The sequence below is a fragment of the Corvus cornix genome, chromosome Z (genome assembly GCF_000738735.6).
Source record: "Corvus cornix cornix isolate S_Up_H32 chromosome Z, ASM73873v5, whole genome shotgun sequence".
In the NCBI taxonomy this organism is placed as follows: domain Eukaryota; kingdom Metazoa; phylum Chordata; class Aves; order Passeriformes; family Corvidae; genus Corvus; species Corvus cornix.
This window is the reverse complement of record NC_046357.1, coordinates 64,510,336-64,528,730: the sequence shown is the minus strand read 5'-3', so window position 1 is coordinate 64,528,730 and position 18,395 is coordinate 64,510,336. Positions and strand designations below refer to the sequence as shown.

At 43.7% G+C, this 18,395-nt stretch overlaps 1 protein-coding gene across 1 annotated transcript in view; it reads left to right on the top strand.

The window, feature by feature from the left end:
- Nucleotides 1-463: 463 nt before the first annotated feature.
- Nucleotides 464-18,395, top strand: part of DMRT1 (doublesex and mab-3 related transcription factor 1) — a 57,851-nt gene continuing 39,919 nt past the window's right edge. Inside the window, 6 exon segments of the mRNA XM_039567605.1 lie at nt 464-672; nt 674-742; nt 744-797; nt 799-888; nt 890-916; nt 4,011-4,194. Coding sequence (XP_039423539.1) covers nt 628-672; nt 674-742; nt 744-797; nt 799-888; nt 890-916; nt 4,011-4,194 — 469 coding nt within the window. The 5' untranslated portion in view covers nt 464-627.

The window sequence follows — 18,395 nt, the reverse complement described above, 5'->3', positions numbered from 1 at the left end:
GTGTCACACCTCTCCCTGGGCTAGGCCATGTTGGTCGCCTGCCCAAACCTGACCTGCCCAACCCGAGGGACCACTGGGCTTAAGCACAGCCTCTCTGTATCGATTCCGCCTTGCTGTCTCAGACCTCGTCCGGCATCACCACCATGGACACGGCCTGCGCTGGCCGCTGCGGGGCAAGGAGGGTGCGCAGAGGCCGCAGGGCGGCCGCGGAGCGCCCCCGACGGGGGCCTGGGCATTCTGTCGTGCGGGGACCTGCCGGGCAGCGGGCTGAGCCGAGCCCCGCAGCACCTCTGCCACCCCCGGCCCTGCGCCCACCGCCCGCGCGTGCATCCGACTGGGACCGGCCTGGACGGCGCCCGCCTTTGCCGCCACAGGCCGGCCCTGGTGGGGGAGGGAGGAGCGCAGAGGGAAGGGTGGCCCGCTCCCTCGGGATAGCAACAAGTAATTTCGGCGGCCGCACCGACCCCCCAGGAGCAGAGGTGGGGGAGGCGCGGCAGGAGGGGCGCCTCCCGCCTGGTGGCTGCCCGCCAAAACGGCGCGCGGTGGTGGGACGGGACGGGACGGGACAGGAGAGGGGAGGACAGCACCGTGCGGACGCGCTCTGCCGGCTGTCCCCCGCCTGCCGCGATGCCCGGTGACACCCCGGCCTTCAGTAAGCCCCCGGACGTCGCGGGGCCCGGGGGACAAGGCGAGCAGCTTCGGGAAGGCGGCGGCCCCCATGGCAGCCGGCCTGGCCGACAGGGGCAGCGCTGGCAGCGGGGAGGAAGCGGCCGCGACTGCCCAAGTGTGCCCGCTGCCCGCAACCACGGCTACTCCTCGCCGCTGAAGGGACACAAGCGCTTCTGCATGTGGCGGGACTGCCAGTGCAACAAGTGCAGCCTGATCGCCGGAGCGGCAGCGCGTCATGGCAGCGCAGGTGAGCTGTGCCCGTAGCGGATGGGCTGTCCTCCGGCGCGCTGCCGGCAGCGGGGGTGTGTGTGTGCTCCGTGCCCAGGGTTTGTCGTGCCCGTCGGGGCCAAGCGGCCGCGCCGAGATGCGGTGCGCAGCGCTGCGAGACCTCAGCCGCGGGTTAGCCTCGCCGTGGACTGGAGTCAAGAGTTACACCGCCGCGTTCCTGTGTTAGTGAGACTTCTCGCTGTATTTGTTTTAAGTTATTTAATTTTTTTTTCCATAAAAAAAGGGAGATGCCCCAAAGGCGCGGAGGATTGCAGTCGGGGCGAGCGGCAGCGGTGAGCGGTCAGCTGCGCACCCCCCCCGAGCCGGGTACATCCCAGCCCTGTGGACAGTTCCAGAACCTGCATGGAGCGGGACCTAAACTGCCGTCAGTGGTCGTTTTCCAGCTTGCTTTTAACTAGAAAATGAATAATCTAGCCAGCTAATTGCTTGAATATTTTGCGCCGGTGTTTTCAGATTCGGTGTAATTGCATTACCTGATGATGGTGGCTTCAGTTGAGCGCATTTCTAACTTTTTAATGTTTGGGGGGTTTTTTAACAGCGTTGTTCCAAATTTTGTATCTAGCAGCTCTTCAGTTAGCTGTGTAGGTGTGTCATTTTAAATCTAAACGAGGGCTCAGTGTTCTGAGGGCTAAGAAAACGAACGGTATCCACGGTAGGAGTAACTTTTTCTTTGGGTAGTCTCGCTGAAGTCACACCTCCGGAGGTGTTAATGCAGGGCTATATTAGCCCTTGCGAGCTTCGTCTTGCAGACTTCATTAAGAGGAGTCCTGGGCGTGTAATGGCCGCTGGAGTAGTTGAGCTCAGCGAGGGGCATTGTACACCCTCCTTGGTGCAAACGATCCCCTGCGGGCAAATTATTGACAAGGCGTTGGGGCCGCTGTTGCGAGGGAAGGCAGTGCTTACACCCCGCACCCGTCTGTTTGCAAGTGGTGTGTGCTCAGAGCTTCGTGACCGCGCATAAAATGTGTGTCGGGCTGACAGGTTTTAGAAACCTAAGCGGCCCTGGATTAAATCCTTCCCCGCTTTTTGATTCTGTTATTCAGTGCAGTTATATAAAAAGTCCTCAGAACTCAGTGGTAGTAAGTTTTCGTTCATTTAAACAATTCCTCCTTGTTGGTGGTATGGCAGTCCAGAAATTGTTGTTATGCCCAAGTTACATGCGCTTTCTCTGCCTGCTGTGAACCATGGGATAATAAACGTGGATCCCTTCGCTGTCTGCCTCGGGGAAGGGAGCGGGAAGTGCAGTGTTCCCCGTGCAAGCATCCCCTTCAACAGAGACTCTTTTTGCTTCTCAGCTGCTTCTGTCAGGCATTGGGTGCCTCCTGCTAGCAGGCTCTGGTGATGGCCCTCCTGGGGGTATTCTCTTCCCTGCCTAGTATTTGAAAGTAGCTTTGAAAGCCTCCCTAGCTAAACCTTATCTGTGTAGGAGTTACACATTGAAAGTCTGTCTTTCCCCCTTTTGATATATTTCTGCAATGAGTCCTTTGATGCTGGTGGAATTTTACAGGTCAAGGTTATTGGCTTGTGAAGTCAAAGTTTCAGTGGTGTTCGTAAGTCTGCACCTTCTGTTTGGGATGCCTCTTATTGCAAAGGCTAGTACTAATTTCTGTTAACAGAATTATACATCTGTATTAGGAAAAAGTGTGGCTGTTGAACATGAAAATGTAGGGAAGTCTTGTCCAAGATACCCAGGAGAATTTCCATCAAGAAAAGCTCATGATCCCAGTCTGTAATCTGGAACAGATTTCCAAGGTTCAGGTAAAGATGCAAATCAGTCACCTGACAAGTAGCACAGGGTAGGTAGCTGTAGCAGTGTCATATTTATCTCCTAGACACATGGCATGGGTGGACAGATGGGTTATATTGATCTACTAGTTCAGGTGAGGCAGAAGGGGCTGTCTGTAAGCAGTGAATATGGTTTGTTTGCACCCACATCCAGACTGTGTAGTGCCTATGGGCTTGGCCACGACCAGCTAGGCTTTGGAACATTGTCAGTGTTGGGAAAGAAATGGGAAGCTCCAGCTTCTCCAGACCTGCCCCAGCTGTCTGCAGTATGTGTGATGCTGTCTGAGGTGCTTGCAGGATGACACCTTACATTTGCCGTGCTTCTTCCATAATGGTTCTCTGTGTACAGGGTACTGTATGCTGAAATTTCCTTGAAGAGGAAATTTCTAGCAAAGAGCCAGCAGGGAACCTAGCAGGCCTGGATAGAGCAGAAGATTGCAGATGCAAGCCCTCATGAAGAGCTGCTTTATATTGATAAGAGGCACAGCAGAACCCTGCAAGCAGACTAACTTCTCAGCCTCAGCAGCTGTGTATCAGCAGAGAAGAGGGTAGTGACTACACTTTCTGCAGTGTGTTTGTCCCAGGAGCAGCTGTGTTGGGGAAGTGTAGTCAGCTGTAATATGTCTTTGTTTGGCCTTGGTGGAGGAAGACATGTATGTCACCAGCATTTCATAAGCTTGTTCATATGTGCTTGGACACCAAAAGGGGTTGGTTTTTAATATCTTTGTATGCTTCTGTACCCACTGGCTGGATTGTGGGAAGGGCCTAGAGAGTAAGCCATATGGGGAGTGGCTGAGGGAGCTGGAGTTGTTTAGCTTGAAGAAAAGGGGGCTCAGGAGGGACCTTCTGCAATTGCCTGAAAGGAGGTTGTAGCAAGGCAAGGGTCTGCCGCTTTTCCAGGCAACCAGTAGTGACAGGACAAGAGGAAATGGTGTCAAGCTGGGCCAGGGGAGGTTCAGGTTGACATCAGGAAGAATAGAAAGGATTGTCAAGTGCTGAAATGGGCCGCCCAGGGAAGTACTGGAGTAACCATCCCTGGAAGTGCCAGTGGACCTGGCAGTTAGTGCTGTAGTTTAGCTGACGTGGTGGTGTTTGGTTGAAGACTGGACTCAGTGGTCTTGGAGGTCTTTTCCAACCTTAGTAATTCTATGATCAACACTACTCAGAGTAGAAAGAGTGAAAAACCAGCTTTGAATCTGTCATTGTTGCCAGTATAAATTGTGCTCAAAACCACAGAGCATGCACTATGTCTTGTCTTTTGTTCGCAGGTTGCACTAAGAAGACAGCAAGCTCAGGAAGAGGAACTTGGAATCAGCCGCCCAGTGCCCCTGCCCAGTGTCCCGGAGACATTTGTTAAGAAGAACAGTGGTGGCAGCTCTTGCCTGTTGCTGGAAAGCAGCAGCCCAATGCACTCAGCAAGTACAGCCGTGACATCAGCTAGTACACCATCAGGTGAAGTGCTGGGAGAGTGGTGCTCGTGGCTGGGGGCAATGGCCAACACTGCCTGTGCCTGCTGTTGGCACCTGTTCACCTCTTTGCAGTGACAGGGTTGTGGAGAATCCTCTCCCCAATACCAGCATATACTTTTGGTACAATTAGCAAAAGGGAAGGATCCAGTATCAGTCTTTAATATTTTAATTGATTGTTTTTACTTGAAAATCAAAATTTCTTTTACACAGACTGGTGCTGTAATAAAATTCAATAGGGTGTGTGACTGCAGTTAGAGAATTATGGGAAGCTTTTGTCCTTTGTCCCAAAACATAACTCCTGCCACAGTCATGGTAAGTGTGTTTTGGCTGGCTGTGTAGCAAGAGTTTTCAGGGCAGCAGAGATCTGCCAACCTTACATGACTTGATGTGGTGGCACATTGGTTCTGTGTGGCACGGTGTGATGAACTACCAAAGACTGATAACAGTCCTTCTCTTCTACTACAACTTACTCTACTGCATTTGACACTTGTAAAACAAAACCCCAAAACAACAACAACGACAAACAATATTTGTAGATTCAGTGAAAGCATGGCCAAGCACAGATGGGATTTGAAGGTGCTGTGCAGGTGAAGACTCTAGGCAAAATGGTTTTTTCCATGCAAATTGCTTTTTCCCTTTTCTAACTGTGCCTGACAGGCACAGTGATTGAACATATATAAGAAAGAAGAAAGGAGCTGGTGTAACTGATTTCTTGTGTATAGACAGAAAAAAAGCAAACAAATATAGATAAAAGGAAATTTCGTACATTTTTAATCATCTGTAAACATCAGTAATACAGGTCAATATACTTGGCAGATAGAAAGATGATTCTAAAGTGGGCAATGCCTTGCATAGTAATAAAAGGACAGTGCATGAGTATGTCTGTCAAGTGACATTACTCTGTTTTGCAGGCCATTAAAAGTATGTCAGATGGATTTGTTGGATCTAGTGCAGACAGGCAGTTTCAGACCATTGTAGAGGAATTTTGCTGGGAAGGTTTTAAAAGAACTGCTTAATAAAGCAATAAATAGCTTTTTATTAGCTTTTTTGTTTTCATTATGTTAGTGTCACCTTTGAATTGATGCAGTTACTCCTTTCATATTTGCATTATTGCATGCTTTCTCTGTAGACATGGAAAAAGCTGGCTAAAGATTAAAGTAGTATATTCAGTAATGTGTAGAGATTGTGTGTAACTCAGGAGGACAAGAAGATCCTTGCTTATACAGGAAGGCCAAAGAATGAAATAATTTTACTGTTGACAAAACTGGCATAACCTTTGATCTTAATGTTTTTTAAATGACAGAATTTATTAACCCCATTTTAATAATTGCTAATTAATTGAATTAAATTATGGTCTTTTAATTAAAAACATTGACCAAACAAGCTTAAGGTAATTCACATGCTTGAATAAGGACTTGAAAACATAAAATGCCTAATTTTAAAATAATTTGAATTGTTTGACTATTTTTGGTCAGAGCAGTCATCTTTCTTACAATGGATTTTGAGCAATTTAAATACATTGTTTCTTAAGCATTTTACTAAATAACTAACTGTTATTATTTGTGTCCAAATAAATAACTGATTGTGAATGACAACATTTGAAATACAGCTTCATCTCCAGAAAGAAGATGTGATTCTAGTCAAGAATCAAGACAGGGTCAACCTTGTTCACCAGAAATGGAAACATCTGCAAATGAATAGGAAATCAGGTTCATAGTTTTGCTTTTAGGCACCTAAGTAGCAACAGACATTTGTGCTTAGCTCAGAGGTGACTACACTGTATAAGTAAAGTTACGTCCCTAATAATTTTGCTAGGTTCATCTGTTGAAAGTAATGTAAGTACTTCTGGGTTTTGATTTGATACCAGTGATTGCATGCTGACTGAAGCTGGAGAAGGTGCTCTGCGTTTATCCAGACCTGTAGGATAGCTTTATCAGGTGTCTGACTACAGGCTTTGGTGAGGAATACAGCCTAAATAACCTTAGGCTTTTCTTTTTAGCATATTAAGACCTTTTTTTTCAGATGAGAAATTGCCAAGTGACATTAAGTTCTGGCTTCATGTGTTGGGTTGTTTGAGGATCAGGTACTTGATGGACTCTTGTATTGCTGTTTTTTGATTTTGTTGGTACCCTAAACTGCAAGCAAAATGGAGACCCCATCAGAGCAAGTGTCATTGTCTCAGGTTGGTAGGCTGAGGTGCTGATTTTTCAAGAATTTTCAGTAATTATTAGAGTGAGCAGAGAAAGTGAAACGCTTCATGTCAGGGGGGAGTCAGCAGTTCCCTGCAAGCCCCAGGGGAAGCGGTGGCTCCTGGGATTGCAGCGTGTCCTGTGTGACTCACATTAGGTTGGGCAAGAGGTGATTTTGACAGTGGTAATTCTGTTCCTCCTCTAAGGTTTTTGGCTTATGAGAGCAGTTCTTCTTCTGGACTCTCATCACACGGAGCATTGTTTGCCAGCAGAGGAGTAATGTGTGAAGGAGTCACACAAATCAGACATAGTGCCAGAGAGAGAGTCATTGCTTGCTGTAACCATTTTATTAGCAGATCAGAAATAGTAGGATACCTGGAGACCAGGGGCAGTTTTTCAGATCCCATTGTGACATGCTATTTTTAAAAAGGGGAAAAATGAATTATCACAGTTACAGCATAGGTGTTTGGACATTAACCATGTCAAGCATGTTTACTTTGGATGGAGTGTGCATTCCCACTCAAAAGCAAACTGGGAATTTGCAGGGTAGTTGGAAGGGAGCAGACCATGGTCTCAGGGCATTAGTAGAGTGTCTTACAGACAGAATTTGTTGTTTCTGTGCATTTCCCCTTAAAAAGTTGTAGGTTGCTGAAAGGAAAGGCCATTTAATTGTACGGAGCAGCAGAAGTCATTATCCCAGGGCATTTGATGTAATTGCCCTTCCTTCAGCAGGATAGTTATATCTTGTTAGGTTAACAGATATGCAAAATTTAGGAAAGACTATGGTGGAACCTGTAGAATGTGCTTTTCAGACATGCTCATTTTATAACACCTGTGTTCTTCACTGGTCTGTGTCAGTTCGGAGCCTCTGCCATTTTAATATTTAGAAGTCACCAGGGGGCAGAGAGGGGAGGCAAATGTGGTCATTAAACATCTTAGTTTATCAAAAAAAAAGAAAGAAATCTGCTCACACTGAAGGAAGGAGAATGCATTTCACCTTTTCTTCGTTATATTGGTCATCGTCACAGACTAAGGGTCATGTTTGGCATTTGGCCAGTGGAGTGGCTGCAACATATGTCACCAGATGACTGGAAGGTGCGGGAAAGCACCCCTTCTTTCTGCTGCTCTGCACTGCTGTTGGCCCAATTTAGAAGCGTCCAATATAGATGAGATTACTGTGTGATGCAAAATGCCAGCTCCTGCGCCTATGCTCTGTTGTGGATGTTTCCCTGTTGTCTTTGCAATGACAGCAGTGTTCAGGTGCCTTCCTAGTATCACTGGTTGACAAAATATAATTTCAACAATTGTGAGTAGTAAGCTTGTATTTGTTATTTCCCTTTGTTACATTTATTACATTTGACAGAAACAAAATAGTATTCTTTTTTTCTCTAAGTAGGTGCTGCCTTCACTTTGAAACTCTTTGACAAGTAGAAGGGATTTTATTTGCTCTTTTATCTGCTCTTTATCTTTTATCTTTATAGTGAGGTCAGCAGTAATACAATGCCTAATGTATGATGGTACTGAGATCCCTTTGAATTTGCAGTGCTCTAGTTGTCTGCAAAAACTCTACCATGCCTTCTTTACTCTTCCTTTACTTTGTTGGTCACTGTGTTGTGATTTCAAAAATTGATGCCATGATCTTGTGGCTGTTGTGCTGCATAGGTGATGAGTTGAAAAAAAATAGTTGTTATAATTGAAATATACTGTAGCCTGGTTAAAAAAAGTGAGAAATTTTCTTTTTGAAAGAAAGGTCTTTAAAAGTATTTATAGCATAGTGTCATGTGCTGTCAGAATTTCAGTTTCATCCAAAAAGCCTCATTTTAGTCAACTGATCATGAGAAAGCTGCCATGGCCATTTCACTATGAGAGTGCTTAGGGGTTGAAACAGGTTATCCAGAGAGATTCTGGAGTTTCCATGCTTGGGGGGGCTCAAACCTTGACTGGATGGTGTATAAGCAACATGATCCAATTGGGAAGCTGGCTCTGGTTTGAGTAAAGTTTGGGCCAGCTGGTCTGCAGAGATCATTTCCAAACTAGACTGTTGTGTGAATCTCTGAAATTCCTCCTTGCTTGTGTTGACATTAAGCCAATATACTGAAATTTGAAGTTCAGCCAGCCTCAATACTGATAAGCATTTGCAAGCCTGTGAAAGAATTTCCAACCCTTTTGACCTACTCAGTGGTAGATTTTTTTTTATGGAGAACATAGTGGGGAATATCAGGAGGTGGAGGGGATTGATAGTTCAGGTGGCAGCAGCCTCAGCAAGGCTGAGCAGTAAGAAGGTGGCAGTAGCTGCTTTGCCTGCCTGGGCCAGGACTAACATGATGGCTGCATGCCGTCAGAGATCTTGGTGGGCCTGCAGTGGTTACCGTCCTCCTGCTCTTTGCTTTTCTCTTGGTCTCCTCACTACTTTCTAAGGATGATGTTCTCCTGCTGCACCCATGGCTGCTTCTTTAGCAGTTTTAGTTTCTTGCTGCCTCCTGGTTCTGCCACCTCCTTCCATTGCTTCCTGGTGCTTTTCCCTGGCTTCTCCCACAGTCAGCAAATCTCTGCTCAAAAGTAAGGAGTTTAGTTAAACATGACCTCTCTTTACTGGATTGTAACAGCTAACAGAGAAGTTTTGTGTCCTTCACCTGTGAATAACTAATCCATCATCATCTGGTTTTCTCCAGTTCATTGCAGTTAAGATAAGACGAAAAGAATCACATTTGCATGTATCTCTTTTAAGAGTTTGTGGACTGTCTTACCTCTCTTGGATTGACATGATTCCCACAGCGCAAGTTAGATTTTGTCTTGGGAAACAGTTGCTGGAAGTGTCTTCTGCCTGTATAATAGTTTTCTTAGTTACTAAATCTCTTTCAAGCTGGATTAAGTAAATATTACGGGAGCTTTCAACAATCTTTCCTTGATTTAGGATAAAACTTACCCTTAATAGGATTTTTAAATTCCTGACTGATAAAAGTATGCAATGAGCAAAGCACTCCACAGTGTGGTGGCTGTGGCTTTGTAATTTTCAATTCCTATTAAAATAACATGTTTTCCTCAGAGCTGTGTAAAAAGGAGTTGTTTCTGAAGCAAGAAGGGGTGGGCATTTCAGCTTCTCTCTGCTGCTTTGGGTTCACTGTACTTGGGGAAACGGTAGAGGAGTTCTGAGCATCTCATTATAAAAGGACATAGATAAATCTGAAAGGATAGAGGGAAGGGTGACAAAAATGATGTATTGCTTGTAGAAAAGGAGACTAAGGGTGGATATAAACAGTCTATAAATATTTGAGGGGTAATAATATGGAGGAGGGGGAGGGATTATTTACAGTGCTTGAGACAGCATAACAAGGAGCAACGGCTTGAAACTAAAAAAGGCAAAATTAAATTAGACACTAGACACTTTTTTTCCTAACTAGAAGTGCAATTAGCAGTGGAGTGACCTACATAAGGACAAGGGGGTAAGTGAAGCATAATCGGGAGAGGTGTTTAAGAGTGTGTTAGATTATGATCTCAAGTGATTAATACGGGGTAAACTCTGATCAATGTGCAGGTTAAAGTAGATGACGGAAATCTCCTGCAGCTTTGTCATCTCCTATATGATTCATTGCCTCCAGCCGTTGTTCAACTGTGTTAAATAAATCATAACGTTACAGGGTTCTGCATCCCTGATTAGATGTTTCCAGTTAATTCTCCAGTTCTCCTGCAAAGCTTGCACTTTCCCTGCTCCTCTTTTCAAGCAGTATTCATTATTGCAGCTTTGCACGTGCAGATGAGTGTGTGTAGGTGCCTGTGTTTTAACTGAGCTAATGTTTGAGGTGCTGTATATATTCATTCAATGAGGCACAGACTCTTGTCAAAGGAGTGGTATTTCCATCATACTGGTGAAACAGGGTAGAACTAGTGTCAGTTCTCAAAGTCTATGAATTAAGAACTTTTGTTATTCCTGTCAGGCTTTCAGTCCTGTGTGATGCTTCACTGGAAGTGTAAAAACAAATAGAACTGTAAACAGATTTGGAAAACCCTCGAGGAGATTGCTTTTCCTTTTCTATGCAAGTGGTACTCCAAACCTTGTCCAGGACTGTCTTCACCAGAGGCAGGGGCTGGGGAGAGCTTTCTGCAGGGGAGCAGTGGTGACAGGGATGATCATGACCTACCCAGACTCCCTTACTTTGAGAGAAAAAGGCTGCTCAGCCCTGAGATGGAGGTGAAACACAGGAAGCTCAGCAGTTAACTTCTATCCTTCTTCCACATAGCAGAAGAGAAACTTCTCCCCAAAAGGATTTGGAGTAGACTTTTTTTTAGGTTTATTTTTTATTTATTTTCAAAAATACCTCACCATAGGGCTTTATGTGTTTTCAGCATCTTGCTGTCCAACTTTTCTCACACCACACGAGGCTTCCAGATACAGTTCTGTGGTTACAGCACGATAGCTGCTAAGTGGTGTTTAGACAGACATTGCCATGTACACTGTCCTAGCACCAGATTCTTTTCCCACCTAAAGTAACAGGGCTGGTCAGCGCATCCTATTGTTCTTTGTGCCTTGGAATCTCTTTTTCTGTCACACTGGCATTTGCATATGTACATTCAGATTTAGAGAGTTATCTGTGCCAGCTTGTGCTTTCCATTTATTATTATGAACGCTGTGATAAGGAGTGGAGCAGGAGCAGAAAATGTACTAGGAGTTTCTAAGAATTTACTATCCATGGGCACATTAGTACACTATCTTCAGCTAACCTCTTGTTCCTTTCTGTGTCCTTGAAACAGTTATTATAACTTCTCTGAATGTGTGGGGCTCTTTGTTTCGAAGAAAAGATATAAGTCAGGAGTGAAGGAGTACTGCACGCTTCCCTAACTGAACACTGATTTGATTTCTTGCTTCTCCTTTTGTTTCACATGCTTTCTTGTACCTTGAAGACTGCTCTCATTTGCTTAATTTATCAGCTAACTTCCTATTTCAGCCTGCTCACCCATTTTCCATTTACAGTAGGTTTGTCACTTAATAACATGGGAACTAAGATGCAGTTTTGAAGGTTTCTTTTGTAGGAATGCTTTTTCATATGCTTCTGTTTCCTCTGTTTTATGAACTTTACTAAATTTTCTTCTGAGTTTGAGTACCTGCTAGTCTTAATTAGGGTTGTAAACAGCTCCTTTACTTAAGTAACTAACACTGTTCATGCACATCTGTCCTGTGTTTTCTTGAAGAGCTTGCCCAGAGTCAGTTAAATACTGAGCTTGACTTCCTTTTCAGTGAAACTGGATGTCTGATTTTTTTTGTTTGTTTGTTTGTTTTAATTCCTGTCTCCAGTCTTTATTCCTACTGTTTCATTGCTTGCAGAATAAGCCACTCTTTGGTGATTTGGATGTCTGTAGTAATGGGCACAAGTGAATCTCAGCAGCTGCTAAGCAGCTGTAGTTCAAGTCATTGTGCATTTCTGTCAGTTATGCGTGAACAACATTCATTGGTGATCCTTTTGCATTTGCACTGAAGCAGATTTTCTGGGTGCAAATGTTGTTGCATCCATGCAACACTGGCAGTCATGTACATCTGTGTGATTCTTGCTCACTTGCTCAGGCCTGCTGGGTGTCTGCAGTGTTTTTTCACTGTTCCTGATATTAGTTTTTGCATCACATATCAGGTAGAGTTAAAAAGCTCTCCTGTTATTTCTGTTTAGTCTGTTGTAGAAACTTTTGGGTTTCTGTCATCATAATAGCTTATAACCAAGCACAGGCTCCAGCTAATTCCAACCATCGTCCTACTCCCTTTATTATTTTTAGTGTGAGCCATAGTGATTTTATCCTATTCATATTTCCTCCAAGGTCTCCTATCTCAGACACTTGTAAAGCTTTCCCTCCCTTCTCATGTTTTCTTTGATCTCTTGTTAATGACTTAAATCCCTTTAGATTTAATCCACACCGAGTTTCTATCTCCTCTGAATTTGCTTCTTTGCCCCTGCAGGTGTCTGGGCTGTTTTTCATCACTGTCCAGAAATCTGGTTTTCTTTCCTAATTTCCTGTAATTTTTAATTTCTTCCTCTGTTTTTTAAAATTGCATTGATTTTTATTTTTGTCTCCATTACTCACTTCAGTAGCATGTTGGATGTCTGAACACAAAGAGTTAAATATTTGTAAATTTCCTTCTCAAATCGAGTATCTCAAGGTGAATAATATGTATACATAGATATGCACACACAGTAGTCATACTCCCAGCTTTTATACTGAGGATTGAAAGTGGTCCTCGTTTCTCTTGCTTTTAATTTTCTGAAGCACTGATTTTATTGGTCCTGATCCCATTAGCTGTCACACATGCTAATAACTTCAGATATGTAAATAATCCTGGTGTCTCAGTTCAGTGTGGACAAACATATGCTGGAGCATTAAAATAGTGCCCAGCACCTTCACAGTTGAAGCCATATTCAAAAGATTTTGAACATATTTTCTTTTCCGAAGCCATTCATATTTTTTCCGCTAAAGATTTGAATAAGATCACTATAGCTGTGCTGTAGTGACCAAAAGTGCAAGAAAAGAAAAAACAAGCACTGCCCCCCACCTCACATAAAAGGGTCGACTGCACTGCTGTAGTCAGTGACAGAGACATTGAAAAGCGAATTTGCTGCTGTAGATACCGTATTGAAGGCCTGGAGCTTAAATTAATTGTGGAAATAAAATACTGTTTTCTGTAGGTTTTTATTTCTACTGCCATATTAGGAGGATTATTAAGTTGCATGCTAAATGTTTGCAGCAGATCATTTTTATTAAGCGTACACTAAATGTGAACAAAATGTGCCTTCTCCAGTTCTACTGAAATCAGAGGTATTTCAGCTTCTTTTAGCTGGATCTGGACTGGGTCTCTGTGTAGGACTGAGAAACTTACTATGCCAAGCTGCAATCTTCTAGATGAAATTGCTCTCTCCTTGTTTTTTTTCTTCTTTGCACAAATCACATTTTTAAAAAAAATACAGGTTTGTGTGAAGATTAAAATTAACCAAAAATCTTGAAATTGAGAGGGTTTTTGAATTGTGTTAGAAGCACACACCCCACGTTAACAATAATTTCACACATTATGGAATAATTTTACATACAGAAGATAGGAAGAAATGCTCAATAATTTTTTTCCAGTCCTTGCTTTGAAAAAAGACAGATAGTATTATTGCTGTATATGGGATGGTGACATTCCAGTTCCAAAAGGAACTGAAATCAGCAGGACTGGACAACTCATATGCAGTATTAGGAAGAAAAAAGAAAAAAACCCAACAACTTGGCTGAGGATATGGGAAGTCTCCCTCCAACATACTCAAGAACTGTCTGGATACAATCCTGTAAAATGTTTTGTAGGATGACCCTGCTTGAGTGGGGTGGGTGGACCGGATGACCCACTGCTGTCCCTTCCAACCTGACCTACTCTGTGATTTCCAGTTAAGTCTTTTAACATTGGGGAAATTCCTAAATCTTGAAAGAAAGCTGATGTCATGCCTGTGTTTCAAGAAAAGTGAGTGTGGTAGGGTAGGTGGCTGCAAATCCATCAGCCTGATACCAGTTTTTTTTAAATAGTGGAACAATCCACAGCAAAATGAAATATGAAAGAAGGGGAGAAATGCAGCTGTTAAATGATGTTCACACAACATGAATTAACAGAAGTTTATGGGTAAAGATTCTGTCAAGTTGGTAGTCTTTTGTCGTTACAGAATTCTTTGGTGAAGTGACATACTGATGGAGTCACAAATCCTGCAAGGCATTTGATTTTTGTATCCCCTGGCATCTTGATTAGGAACCTGGACTGACAGAAAATCAGTATTGCATGTGTTACGTGGTTTTAAGGAGAATGACCCTATTTGTTTGTAGGTCTGAGTGGGGAATCTTAACACAATAGTGTTTCTAGAGGCATCTCACAGGAACCTGCTCTTTTCTGTTATCATCCCATTGGTATCTTGGAAGGAGATCTGCCATCATCACAGGTTGTATTGGTAGGCGATGGAAAGGTGCACGTACTGGCAAACACTGCAGAAGACAACAGTGCAGTGCAAGAAGGCTTGGTTAGATGACTGGTCACATGCAAGCAAAAGCCATTTTAACCCATACCAGAAGTGAAAAATTGAGAAGTCTATCCCCAAGAAACATGGTCACTGCACAGCTGGTGATACTGGGGGGTACTGTGCTGAATGTTAATGGTTCCTGGTGAAAGAGGATGAGCAAAAACTGGCACAGTCCTTCTAGGCAGGTATGTGATGGTGGAAAGCTGGTGAGATGGTCATGGAGCTATTGCTAGTGGGACTCCTTCCCTGGGAGCATGGTACATACCAGAAAGTGGGCTCAAAATGAATATTGGAAGGAAGGGCGTCACTGAACCAGAACCATGGAAAGCTGGGAGAGGGGACAAGGGAAGTACATCTGTTTCCCTGTTGGTACTGTTCCCTAGATTTCTCTTTGTAACTAGTGGTGGGGATGTAGCGATGGTCTGAACCCACACACCTGGACTTGAACTTGGAAGAGCTCAGGCAGGAGACAAAGGAATGATTAACAGACCAGAGAACATGTACTGGAGTGAAAGTCAGCAGTTTATGTTACATTTTAGTGATCCCCTTAGATAATCTTTATTTAATCTCCAGTATGATTGTTCTGATTGTTTATGCCTTTGCCAGACTATGCCAGCTCCAGTTGAAGTTTTCTGTGTTGTTTCATGGGGTAGGTTTGGTGTTGTGAACAGCAGCAGCGTTGGGAATGCAAAATCCTATGAATTCAGCATAAGGCTCAAGCAAGACTATAGGAAATAACCTTAATTATGAGGTCTCCCAACTTTCCCTGACATGTGTTATCCCTGTTGCATAACAGTTACGCCTCTTTCTGGCAAGTTTTGTTCTTGTTAAAATCTGTTGTCCTGCTTAGAACTGGTTTAGCCCTTCAGAAGTCGAACTGAGGAGATGCCATATTGCTCAAAGACCACTCTGGAGTTATTCCTAGAGGGGAGGAACGAATAATACCCATTCCTTCCAAGTGAAATTGATTCTTCCAATCAAGTAACTCTTGAGAAGCATGAGAGCACAGATGTTGATGTCTTGGCAGATACAGCAATTTCCTGCCAGATCACATGCCCTGTGCCCGCAGACATTGCTGCCATCATGCCAGCTCCTCACCGGTAATGCTGGCTGAACTCAACAGCACAGCAGCTGCACTAGCAAGTAATTCTTCAGGACACCCATGCACCCATGCAGCAGTTGTCAGACACACTGCAGGAAAGCTGCAGTGACTGGTTGTTTTGTCTTGCTGTGGTGGGAGGAGGTGGTAGGAGGGATGGTAGGAGTTGGCAGGTGATAAGGCATGGCTGTGATAAAGAGGTGAAATAGATTGGTCCTTGCACACTTCAGTTCCAAGGAAGAGGCCAGAGGCCTGCAAGAGGCTCAGAATTACTAGACCACACACTTTGGGGCTTGTTTGTTTGTTTGCTTGTTTAAGTGTGTATTCCTGCTTTGAGAAGAATTGATGTATATTTCTGGTTAGGTTTGGAGAGGTACTGTGGTATCAGTAAGGTGTTTTGGCGATGCTATATACTCCTAACCTGGAGACACGGCTGCTGTTAGCCCACACACCTGATATGGCTGGTACTTGATATTTTCCATCTCTCTCTCTCTAATAGATGTTTAGAGCACAACTGCATACCCAGGGCTGTCCAGGAAGGTAATCTGAACAAGAAGGAAAAAGAACCACCGGATTTCATGTTGGAAGAGGGCCATAAAACTGGCAGTTGATGGAGAGAGGAGAAGGCACAGTTTCTGAAAAGCTTTCTGGTCAAAACAATTGGGAGGGCTTTAGATGTGGCTTTGCATAGGTGAATGAGAGTAAAAGAGCCCTGTCAGAAACCAGGTTCCAGGAGGGGTATAAGCATAGTCTCCCCTCCTGCTCCGTGGACACTGCTTGTCACCAAATTTGTCTCAAGACCCTGTACTGCATTAACCAGAGCTGTGAATGGGGGGTGGGGTGGCTTGTGTTCTGCATAATGAAAGAGCAGTAGAATGGCCTTCGATGTGAAAGAGCAGGGATCAGCAGGTTACAAAGCTATGAAAACAAGATGAAATAGACTCTGGAGGAAGAGGAGAAGGAGAAACGGTGGAATTGGAGAGGAGGCAGCTGGGATCTTCTTCAGAGCTTGATGTTCAAGTTTAGCCGCTTGTTGCTGTCATGCTCCTTAAATTTTCATTGAGAGACTCCAGCCTTTTCCCATTCCCTTCCTTCTCTTACTGAAGGGGTTTCCTTTACTTTCCTTATTTTATCTAAAACAGGGAGTGGGAATAGGGAAGGTGTTCATGTGTAATATTTTGTACGGTATCACTATGCAAGGTACAAATAATAAATCACACACTTCATGCTTACACAATTTACTGCCAGCTTTTGTATATGCTGTGACAAGTGCTCAAAAGGTCAAAAAAGCTTCCTTAACAAATTTGATAAGATAATGCAGTGAGCTGTAACATCATGAAGTCCTGGGGGCCATAGACCAGAATAGAGGAAATAATTATGCATGGTAATGGGTAATTACAGATAATGGCCTTTTTTGGGGGTGGCAGAAAATTACACAACCCCACAGCCTTGCCTGAAATGAACATTGTCTAGCACATTAACTTTATATCAAGCTAAAAGTTCAATGCTGGAACCAGAGATAATCCACAACTTCTAATGGGAAGAGAACAGAAATACTCCTCTCAAAGGCAGAGCAAGCATGCAGTTTTTTTTCCTTGGGAGGCAGAGTTTCTCAGCAGAAAGTAATGGTGCCAGCTTTCTTTGACATCTGAAATAGCTCTGTCATGATTGTCTGGTGGGAGAAACACATTGTACCAGAGTTTCTGATTATGATGCTAGGGAGTGATTTCACTCCGGTTTTGTTCAAGGCTACTGTCCAACCTCAAAGCCAGATATGAGCTAAACTAATGCATTGTAAGACTTAATATTGCTAAACCAGCTAATAGGAGTGTATCAATGCTTTATGTACTGAGGAAGGAGAAATTGTCAGATACAGATACAAGATTCCTTTGAGGTGTGAAGGCAGATGTTTCCTGACTGAATAACTTCTTGTGTGTGTGTTTTAATGGCACAGCTGTCCCTGCTGTAGAAGCTGGCTTGCAGGAAGGTATTAAAACTGGTGAAAACAGTCACTCTAAATTGAAAACTACAGGAAATGGAAACTTACCAGCAGCTGAATGGCTCACTGGCCGGTGTTTGCCTGCTCCTTGAGTCAGTGTGTTACTCGAGTAGTCACCGTTCTGTATTTTCACCAGCAAAGCTGTCTATGTGCAGAGTCTCTGTAGGCATAGAGAAAATAAAAACTGCTAACCATTGCTTTATATAAGAACACATGCCGATAAATGAGGGCAGATAAATTCTCTTAATTGTCACAATGCATATACAAGTCCCTTTTCTGAAATACACTATCAGATGGAGACTAATCAGGTCTAATGCCACATGAGTAAATTGAACCATGTTGCTGCTTGCTCTCAGACTTTGAAATGTGGCTCTGCTATCCTGATTTATAAAGCAGTTCCTGGTGTACATCTGTCACAAGCTGACTAACAATCTCCCCCAGGTTTCTGTGTGGTCCAGAAGCCATTCCCGGTAGGCACTTTGGTGCTACCACCCTGTTTCACATGCTGAGAAAGTCTAGTAGTATGGACTCTATGTCATTGATCTCACATCAGAGACTTACCCAGACATACTTAAATTAACATTGTCAGCATATAAGAGATGTAAAACTGGCCATTAACAGTACCAGTAGGAATAGAAAATACTCTGCACTTTTATGCAGCCTTCAAATTTCAGTGTTTGTATTTCTCAGTATATATCCTTAAAAATACATTTTCCTCTGTGAGAAAGAGATGATGATAGAAATTCCTGTAAATTACCTGGCATTTCTCCTTTCTCCTCCTGGATGATCTATATACTGGCCTCTGCGTTGATTTTGCCATGCATATCCGCAATTTGTGTAAATCGCCATAGCTTTATTGAAGTAAATGGTCTGAGACTGGTT